We start from the raw sequence: 10966 nt of genomic DNA on the forward strand, positions 1-10966 counted from the left end.
ACTGGATCTTTAAATTAAAGAATTTCTAAATATAACGATTGGAGTGGACCAAAAAAAGATTCTCATAAAAAATGAAGGAGTATTCGCTGACGGTAAAAAATAATTGCAACATTGGATTTCAGCATGTAAAGAATTTTAAGCAGTACTTATAGTTGTTTATAAGAAGTTATTTGTACCAATTTAGTTTGTAGGTTATCAAAATTAAGCTCGCGAACAATAGTTACACGTTATTATTTATAGCCTATTTTATGGGTATGTGAACCCATGATCTTTTCGCCAAATTAGGTATTTTATTAAAGGCGGAGCAAAGATTTTAAACTTATGGGTTCAGATTCTAATCGTTTTAAATTATTGGGTTCTAAATTGATAATTTATATTCACCGAATTTTTTAAGACATATACATGGTTCGACCCAAAGTTACTGGGTTCGGCCGAACTCGCATTCGGCACTCTACCCCGCCCCTTTATTTATGTACATAATAGCTAGAATTGATCTAATATTATCCGGTGGCACTTATGCTCCGAAGAGACCAAATGGTGTAATTGGTTGAATGCTCTGTTATTATTATAGGCTGATGCCGTTAATGAGATGATGCAAGAAAACTTTACAAATGTTAGCCACAGAAGTTAAACTTCTTCCTAATTAATCATTCACGGCCCTTCATAATATAGAAATTAAAGTTACTACAATATTCTTTTTTCTTTCCAAAGTTACCACGCACCCACGTACGGTTCAATGACCCAACGAAAAGGAGGAGGAAATGGAGGCATTGTTAGTAGAAAGAGGAATAACTGCACTTGGAATATTCAATAAAGCAGCTGGTCTAACAGTACTAACGCAATTAATAGGTTGCACCGCCAACACCGGAGCTGCACTTGGTGTTTGTGGAATTATCCAAACAGTTGACGCCGCCGCCACAGCGAACATTGACACGTGTGGCATTATTGTCTGACTTGGTATTATCGACATAATCGGAGCAAAAATAGTTGTCACTTTGTTAGACTTCACGTCAATAGTACTAGTACTGCATGTAGTCATAGTTGTATGGCAACTTCTTTGTTTAACGTCGATAAATTCACTGTTAGTACAACGTTTGCGTTTCCGCGTTAAAGGGTCATTTTTAGTGGTGGGGATTTTGAGTGTGCCGTTAACTGAGACGGCGATGGCAGGGGTAGTACCAGTACCAGTAGCGGAGATGATAGAAGGTTCAGCATGTTGTAATAGCCATTGAATAGTTTCGCCGTCAGTTTTGTGACCGAGTTCACGGGTAAGTTGAAAGACTCTGGCGGCGCATGTTGCCGGCATTCTTATCCTCCGCCCTCTTCCTTCTACCTTGGTGTGTTGGTCCTTTGTATATGTAGCAGCCTTGTTATGCGGTGGCGGTGGTGGTGGCAGATGTGGCGGTGATACCGAATGTTTCAGTGTTGGGGTGGGTAGTGTCACTTTGATAATGGGTGGTGCCGGCGGTTTCTGATCAGCCATGTCATGAGGCTCTTGCTTGGGAGATATTAATGGTGTTGCGATTGGCGGAGCCACCTGCCGACGCCGTGCCAATGGTGGCGCTACCATGTAGGACTTGTTAATTTTGTTGATGTTTATATAGATTCTATGGGGATGGAGTCATGTGTTTGTGCTGCTTCCATTGCTTATATATAGAACGCCACTCATTACTCATAACTGCGCTCCTAAAGAGGGGCTTTGGTGTGACCATGCTTTAATTTTAATTTGGGTAGAACCAATAAATGTCACCACGTTGATTGAGGGGGTTAGTTCTACGTACCTTCTATACGTATTATTTATATCAAATCATGTAATTTAATCTTAAGATCAAATCGCAAATGAAAGTGAAAATACATATTATCTAATCATGATTAAACATACTCCTAAAATTATACACGCAAGTAGGGGCGGATTCAATTCAATAGCTATGGGTTACCATGAGTCCAGTAGCTTTTGTGATCTATAATCTGTATTTATATTGAAAAATCCATTAAATATATAAAAATATTTAGCTTGGAATCCAGTCCGTTCATCCGGTTAGTATTGTATATTAACTCAGATTTTTGTAGGAACTCATAAACCTAAAATCCTAGATCCGCCTCTGCACGCAAGATAGATATTTTACGGGTAATTTTATTTTCTACCTATCCTAACTGTGAATGGGATTAGGGAACTGTTTTAGAATACATACCCCTGAATTAGGGAACTATCTCTAGTTGATGTGCTCATATGGAAATTTACGCAGGCAGAAAAGAAAAAAGTAGAGTAGGGCAGTGGCACAAGTTGGGCTACTGTAGTAATGGGTTAGTAGGTGGTGGACCTTAGTGCTTTAATGTGATGGAAACAGGTCCAAATGATCTAAAGTTTGATTAAGAATGGCAAGCATTCGAGTTAAATTTGTGAATCAATTAGCTTGTAACTTAGATCATGCATAGCTCGTTGCAAGGTTTCTATCGTTTTGGATTTGTAACCAAACCAAGTTGGTTTTAATAAACCTGTGTTGGTCTTGGAAACCAATGTGATAATACAAAACAACCCCAACCAACGTACGGTTGCCATTTTTTTATAGATACTTATGCACATATAATATTTAGTCTAAACACTTTCTTTTAAAGCCAATTTTGAATCGATTTTTTTTACAAAAATCAAATCTTAAATTAAACCAAATCCAAATGCCACCTAAATCTATATATAGGACTATGCCTCACCTACAGCTACAAGACCAAACTCCTTCCTAGGAGCCTAGAGGAGAAGGGGGGACGTACCCCTCTAGGCCCTCTACAAATTCCTCTTCTAAATGGTCCCAAAGAGTGTTTGTACCCCCACTACAAACCCTAGCTAAGCCACGTTTTTTAGAAATATTTATATTATCATTGTATTATAATCGGTTCGAAGAAGTTATTTAATTATTTTTGAAGTAATCAAATTAAACTTACATAGACGAATCCCTTTAGTTGTAGGTGACTTTAACCCAATGATACAAAATACATTAGCAAGTAAAAGGGCAGAGGAGTTTTAACTTTTATTGAGATACTTGAAAATACTCAAATGTAATAATCATAGGTGCGCACATGTTTACCATCAAAAGATTTTCCAATTACTTTTTAGATTAAGCTTTCATATTTTAGTTCTCGTCTTCATACTCAAAATGACTACTTGTCTTCAGATCCTAATTCGAGTCGTTTCCACATATTATTGTCCTTATCTATCATTGTCAAACGCATGTTAGCTATTAATTATAAGAAAAGGATAACCAAATTTGTTCTAATCTGCCGCAATTTTAACCACTGAGAATATTAACCATGAATCATGATTTATAAAATAAACAGCCAGCAATAGTGTTTGATTACTGCTCCATCTGATGCAGCATCAAACCTCCATACACTTTTGGACAGCAACAAAATTATACACCTATTCTTAGTTCTAATTTCAAAATGCTACATCTTTTCTTGATTATAATTTCAAAATGCTACAACTGAAAAAAAGAGAAAAAGTTTATCTCCATTGCCAAATAGGAGTAAAAAAGAATGCATAAAACATTCAGTGGCTTCCCTTCAAGAACCAGACATGTAGGTATATCTAGTCTGGGCTCCAATAAGTAGTTCAATAAGTTTTTCTGCACATCCAAGAAAAATTTTGTCAGGAAGGATAATGTCAAAATTTACATCAACAATGTCAAATGAAGCAACTCTTGAAACTAGGTACAAAAGTGCGTTAAAAATACCTGCGAAAAATCCAACTACAGGAACAGGTTCTACAATTTTTTGAGTGCTTTCAAGTCTTCGCCTGAAATGATTTTAAGGCATTAGCATTGCTTTAATCTCTGTTAGTTCTCTTTCCTGCGCTTCTTATATGAAGCACTAACAAGAAATGACAGAAAAAGAGTATCTTTACCTGGTGTATTCCGAGAAAAAAGGATCTCGCATGAGGTAAAGCACCCAAAGCAGCTTCCTCCTTTTTAACTGCAGTTTTTGGAGTAAAATATATACCATTTAAAGATGAAGCAAAATTTTATGGCTGCAATAAATAAACTTAAAAGCTAATGAACAAATCAGATGAATATTTAAAGGGGAGAAAGGGTGAGACATAAAGCAAGAAATGGAATGAGAATCCGTAGTCTCGAGTGAGAAAGACCAATAACACGCTATTCCATCCACCATTGAATGAAACACGTCTGAAGCAACAATGCAAAATGTTTAGTATGAGATTTGGTAACCGGAACAGCAGATAGGCAACAACAGCAACAACAAGCAGTAAAATCCCACTAATTGAGTTTGGGGAGAGTAATGTGTACGCAGACCTTAACCCTATCCCGAATAAGTAGAGAGGCTGTTTCCGAAAGACCCTCGGCTCAAAAAAAACAAACAAACAAAAGGACAAAAAGGAGACAATATTAGTATCACAACAGCACAAAAACCCTACATGGCTAGTCCCACAATGGTACGAAGTAAGGCACGACTCGACTACCTCCTAACCTACAACCGTAATACTCGACCTCCACATCTTCCTATCAAATGTCATATCCTCGGAAATCTGGAGCCTCGCCATATCCTGCCTGATCATATCTCCCCAATATTTCTTAGGCCGCCCTCTACCTCTTCTCGTGCCCTCCACAACTAGCCGCTCACACCTCCGTACCGGAGCATTTGGCTTATCCTCTGAACACTTCCCGCATCTTGTCATCAATGGGAGCCACATGCACCTTCTCCCGAATATCATCACTCCTAATCTTATCTATCCTAGTGTGCCCACACATCCACCGCAACATCCTCATTTTTGCTACTTTCATCTTCTGGATATGTGAGTTCTTAACGGACCAACACTCAGCCCCATACATCATGGCCGGTCTAACCACCGCTTTATAGAACTTACCTTTGAGTATCGGTGGCACTCTCTTGTCACACAGAACTCCAGATGCTAACCTCCACTTCATCCATCCTACCCCAATACGGTGTGTGACATCCTCGTCGATCTCCCCTCCCCCCTGGATAACCGAACCAAGGTACTTGAAGCTGCCTCTACTCGGGATGACCTGCGAATCAAGCCTCACATCCACGCCCACTTCCCCTGGCTAAGCGCTAAACTACACTCCAGGTATTTTGTCTTCTCCTGCTCAGCTTGAAACCCTTAGACTCAAGAGCATGTCTCCAAACCTCCAGCCTCTCGTTAACACCGGCTCGCGACTCATCAATCAGAACTATGTCATCGGCGAATAGCATGCACCATGACACATCCCCTTGAATATGGTGTATTAACGCGTCCATCACCAGGACGAATAAGAACGGACTGAGCGCAGAACCTTGGTGTAACCCCATTACAACCGGAAAATGCTCAGTCACCTCCTACTGTCCTAACCCGAGTCTTAGCCCCATCATACATGTCCTTAATCGCCATAATGTAGGGAACCGACACACATTTTGCCTCCAAGCATCTCCATAGAACTTCTCTAGGAACCTTGTCATACGCTTTCTCTAGGTAAATAAACACCATGTGCAGATCCTTCTTCTCTCTCTATACAGTTCCACCAACCTTCTAACAATGTGTATAGCTTCTGTAGTCGATCGACCCGGCATGAACCCGAACTGGTTGTCGGATACAGACACTGTCATCCTCACCCTCGTTTCAACCACCCTCTCCCACACTTTTATGGTATGACTCAGTAATTTGATACCCCTATAATTGTTACAATTCTGGATATCACCTTTGTTCTTATACAATGGAACCACCGTACTCCACCTCCACTCATCCGGCATCCTCTTTGCCTTAAAAATAACATTAAACAACCTAGTCAACCACTCCAAACCTGCTCTCCCTACACACTTCAAAAATTTCACCGGAATCTCGTCTGGCCCGGTCGCTCTGCCCCTACTCATCTTACGCATAGCTACCACGACCTCCTCAATCTCGATACGCCTGCAGTACCCAAAGTCACGGTGACTCTCGGAATGCTCCAATTCGCCTAGCACAATATCCCGATCCCCTTCTTCATTCAGAAGTTTGTGAAAGTAAGTCTGTCACCTACTCTTAATCTGGGCATCTTCCATCAATACTCTACCATCTTCGTTCTTGATGCATCTCACTTGGTCCAAATCCCGAGCCTTCCTCTCTCTCAACTTGGCCAGCCGGAATAACTTCTTCTCCCCACATTTTTTCCCCAATTCCTCGTACATACGACCATAAGCCGCAGTCTTAGCCTCCGTGACCGCCAGCTTAGCCTCCTTCCTAGCTGCCTTATACCTCTCCATGCACACTCGCCTCTCCTCCTCACCTATTCTCCCCACTAACTTCAAGTACGCCGCCTTCTTTGCTTCCACTTTACCTTGGACCACTTCATTCCACCACCAGCCTCCTTTGTGCCCACCAGATACGCCCGTCGAGACCCCTAACACCTCTCTCGCAACCTCCCTAATATAGTCTGTTGTCGCTGACCACATAGTACTCGCGTCACCGCTGCTCCTCCAAGCTCCCATAGCCGACAACCGCCCCTCCAACGCTTGGCCTTTATCCTTAGTTAAGGCTCCCCACCTGATTCTCGGTCTTCCTCGAGTAGACCTTTTCCTCCTCTTTAACATAATACCAACGTCCATCACCAAGAGCCTATGCTGCGTCGCGAGTATCTCACCCGGAATCACCTTGCAATCCTTGCAACACCTCCGGAACAACAGATAGGCAAACCTCTTATTTTCTTTTTTGAGGGGATATAAGCCTTTTCTTTTATGGGGGAAAGGGAGGTACCATTAAGGATAATAAAAGTGAATTAGAAGTTAGTTTAAGCTATAGATAAAAAGATTTTGTGCAATAATCTATAATTCCTAACCTCATCCTTCTCGGATTTAGAAAATTGAAAATGCTGGTCTTTCCTGCTATCCTGGGACATTGTTATGACCGAGAGAATGCTGTTCCCCATGAGATCCACAGCCAAAGAGATGAACCAAGGAAACCACGATCGTGTTCCATATTTCCTTACCAGGAAGACATAAATAAGAGGTCTTAGGATGAACATAATCTCCCCGGTCACAAATAACCCTCCACGAGTACCTTTCTCAGATAAGAAGGTTGACAGACTGGGCTTTGTGATCACCTTAGCTGTAATAACATAAGGAAAGTTAACGCATTAGGAAATAACTGTTTCACCAACAGAAGCAAAAGATTTTAGTTCAGCTGAAACCAATTATTACTTGGTGGTTCCAGAATTGCTTGCTGCTGTTGAACCCTGCGCAACCAAGTTGGCTCAGAAACCGTCCTAGCATTCTGACCGAAGTTACTTAAGGCGGACATCGCCCTACCTTCAAGATTCCATGAGTTCCAACCCTGAGGGTGATTGGCACCCGGTCCTTGATTTCGGATGGGCTTCGTTAAATGCCCCATGCTTTCTTGTGGACTGGAATCATCTGAATGTTCTAAGTTTTCAGTCTCCCCGCCTTGCAAAAGCATTTTATATCCTGTATTTCTGAAAGCTGCCAGCCTGACACACACCCTGGCATCCATTGGAAAACAAGTTGCAGTACAAATGTTTAATCATAAATTACCACTTGTAGGCGTTAGGATAATATTTGAGTTGAAGTTGAAATAAAGAATGTCCGAGGCTAAAGCTGGTAACTAAGTAGCGTGAAAGTTAAATACTCCCTCCGTTTCAATTTATGTGAACCTATTTCCTTTTTAGTCCGTGCCAAAAAGAATAACCTCTTTCCTTATTTGGAAACAATTTACTTTTATGCAATGATTTATAGCGACACAAAATATATGTGCCTCATTTTACACCACAAATTCAAAAGTCTTCTCTCTTTTCTTAAACTCCATTCCCAGTCAAATGGGTTCACATAAATTGAAACGAAGGGAGTATGTAACTTACTTGGCAGCCTCTGTAAGAACAATCAAATTCCATTTTTTGTCTTCACCATAGAGCTGCTCAGCTACTACTTCAATCAATGTTTCCAAGTCCCTCAGCAAAGTAAGGCATAATGACAAAGGGAGAATAGAAGTCTCTGCAGAACTTGTATGCGCTGGGGTTGGAACTGTCTCTATAATATGCTCATTTACGGTGGTAACCATTCCAAGGATCGAGGAGACTGCCAAAATTAGAGCGCAATAAATAAACATACCCGTGCGGAGCAGGAAAACCAACATAGCTAAAATAACTACATCAATAAGTTACTTATTTACATTAAAATGGCGCCCACGAAAAGAGTTACAAAGGGAACTAAACATCCTATGAAGAGTCAGGATACTCAATATTCAGTTTGATTGATTAAAATTGCAAAATTTTCACAAAATGACACCAGAAAGATTAACTGCCAGTATTTTTGTGCCTTGCTTCCTAAGAAGAGAAGCATGGTGGAAGCTAATTTAGAAAGAGAAAAGGTATTATTTTGAGTTGCATAAGCAGCAAGAAGAGGCCCAATGTTACCAAAATTTCAATTAAACCTGCTTCTGGCCCAATTTCTGATGCAGCAAACCGCTCTGGAAGAAGCCATGTCATTCCCTGGCCATACATTAGAAACCAGATTATCATCATCTACTAGATTTCATGCAATTGGCAATCAAACGGTGCTAATGACAATAATGACATATCTTTTTTTTTAATCAGTAAAAGTGAATGACAATAAAGAAACTTACATATACTACTGCAGGATCCAAAAAGGAAAAATGAAAAAAAATTAGAAAGGGAGGCCTGCCAAATTTTGGCCATCTCCTTCATTCTTCAATATTTCAAATCTACCTTAACTAATCAAGATCTAAGCTGTGGTACAAAGTTCCATTAAACCCAAAAACTTTAGAAAAGACGATAGTCTTTACAATCTTGGCTTACTCAATCCCAAATATAGGGGCAGCACAAATATATGCTTTTCGTTTTTTTTTTTTTTATGGATGGGTCAGCCGGGAGAAGGGGAGAGGAGAGGTAGGATAAAGCAAAAGAACCTATACAAGCAGTTAAATCAAAATCAACTTCAGCACAGAAAAATTGCATAAAATATCAGTTTTCTTCAACTAACCCCCAAGTAATAGGCCTCACATGTTCGCAAGGTAACATATCCTTAAGAGTTTGCTAGCAATACATGGTTAGAACCACCTTCATTCCTCGAGCTGAATTAGAAAGGCTTCTAAGATAAGTCTGAATGGAGATTTAAAACCAACTCTTGGCGAAACAACCAATTCTTATTCTGGATAAATTTAATAGAAATATGTAAACCCCAAAAGAAAAATTAATTGAACAAACCTCCAACATAATAGATATATTGGCTTATTAAGAATATATTCAACTATGCCTCAATCCCCAACTTGTTGGGGACTTGGAGTCGGCTCTATGTCCCTTCCATTCTATTCGGCCCCTCTCATTCCAGTAATAAATAATTGATTCATCATAAATTAGCTATTTTTTACACAGAGCAACCCTCATCCCTTATCCAGATTTGAACCAGCTATCTACTATTCAGACACCAAAATCAGTTCCATTCTTGAAACTATCAACCCAAACTCAATATTAGTTCTCTCACACAATTGCCACTAACAAAATAGCATCAAGATGCAAGCTAGCAGCAGCCAAAAAGACTAACGCAATTAATCAGGACAAAAACCAAGAGGTAAAAAGACACTTGTGCTAACAACAATAGAAATTAAAAAATAAAACCAATAAATGTTAAGAGTTTAAGAGGAGGGGCTTACACTGGCTAGAGAACTCAATTGGCGAACATAATCACGATTCCTCCTAACCCATCTCTTGTAAGCCTCCATAGAAGCAAAAAGTTTGAATCTTTACTCCAAAAACAGTGTCTTTTATAATAGTAGCTCTTTTTAGCAGCACTCGATTGGGAGAAAAAAAGACCTAAAGCTGGAATTTTTTGAAGGTTTCAGATCAAACCCAGATGGATAAAAGCTGAGGGAATTGCCACTTCTTCTGAAATTTACTGCAAGTGACAGTATGCTTACGAAGGAGCCTGCACATAAACCGTCTCGAACGGATAAACAAGAACTGGGCAGTGGGCAGATGATAGTTGTGATGAGGGGTGTCGTTTTGTTAACTTATGATTTTCTTTTTCCCCTTTGTTTCTTTTTCTCTTGTGTCGCCTGCATAAACCAAGCTTAGTTAATTACTCCATTAAATATTTATAGTAATATTTTATGTCTATGGGTTAACATTCACTTAAATAAATTATGAGTTAGAATTCTTTTTGTTTTACATACTTCTTTGACGAATTCGTAGCATGAATTTTAAAATATTTATTTATAATTTTATTTTTATACAAATAACCAATTGTGTCTCAATCCAAAACAAGTTCATCACCTATATAGATCCTCACCATCATGTTTCCCTAGGTAAATATTTAAATTCATTAGTCCAATATAAGTAGCTTAGTACTCCCTCTGTCTCGTATTAATAGTAGTGGTAACTAAAAAATAGTTGTCTCAAATTATATGTCATTTTAAAAGTTCAAGACAAAATTGATTATTATTATTTTTATTTTTACCCTTAGTAATAATTGTCTTGAAGATAAAGATAACACATAAATAAAATAAATATTCAATAAAGAGAGATTATATCTTATGAAATAAATAAGGATAGAATAATTCAATCTCTTTCCTAATTAATATTTATTAAGGCGGGTTTAAAAGAGAAACGCCACATGTACCGAGGGAGTACTACTTTTTCCTGGGATGTAACAGCACAAAATATAGTTAATTCATATCACTTTAATCACTTATTAAAGTGTTGATTACAAAAACCAATAAAGAAAGTTAATTGTACTTGGATGTCAAAATCGACCTTAAAAACTTGCCAATGTCATTGTATATAGATTGTTTCCACTTATAAGTCGTTGTTTTATTTTTATGGAATAATGGTCAAATATACTTTTCTATTTTAGTATATTATTTATATTTATCCTCAATTATATTATTGGGTCATATCTATCCTTATCGTTAGTCAAATTTTTAAAGATACCCTCCACCCAACGAAAAGCCACCAGA

The 10966-nt window shown here is 38.8% G+C and overlaps 2 protein-coding genes across 3 annotated transcripts; both read right to left on the bottom strand.

Annotated features, from left to right (window-relative positions):
* Positions 1-543: 543 nt before the first annotated feature.
* LOC104096737 (transcription factor TCP9-like) lies at positions 544-1707 on the bottom strand. The gene has a single exon (XM_009603147.4). The coding sequence runs from the start codon at positions 1568-1570 to the stop codon at positions 734-736; it is 837 nt and encodes a 278-aa protein (XP_009601442.1). The 5' UTR covers positions 1571-1707; the 3' UTR covers positions 544-733.
* Positions 1708-3259: 1552 nt separating this feature from the next.
* On the bottom strand, positions 3260-9958 carry LOC104091208 (peroxisome biogenesis protein 16). Of its 2 annotated transcripts, none has more exons than XM_070182759.1 (8): positions 9665-9958; positions 8426-8483; positions 7854-8070; positions 7180-7478; positions 6819-7087; positions 3896-3963; positions 3726-3787; positions 3260-3617 (listed from the first exon to the last, which is right to left on the bottom strand). In XM_070182759.1, exons 1-8 carry the CDS (start codon positions 9731-9733, stop codon positions 3556-3558), a joined length of 1104 nt encoding a protein of 367 aa, XP_070038860.1. In that variant the 5' UTR covers positions 9734-9958; the 3' UTR covers positions 3260-3555. The 2 variants fall into 2 exon arrangements, with proteins under 2 accessions (XP_070038860.1, XP_070038861.1); XM_070182760.1 differs by having other exon boundaries at positions 8409-8483; positions 9665-9756.
* Positions 9959-10966: the final 1008 nt, after the last annotated feature.

This window comes from Nicotiana tomentosiformis, chromosome 1 (genome assembly GCF_000390325.3).
Source record: "Nicotiana tomentosiformis chromosome 1, ASM39032v3, whole genome shotgun sequence".
Taxonomy (NCBI): Eukaryota; Viridiplantae; Streptophyta; class Magnoliopsida; order Solanales; family Solanaceae; genus Nicotiana; species Nicotiana tomentosiformis.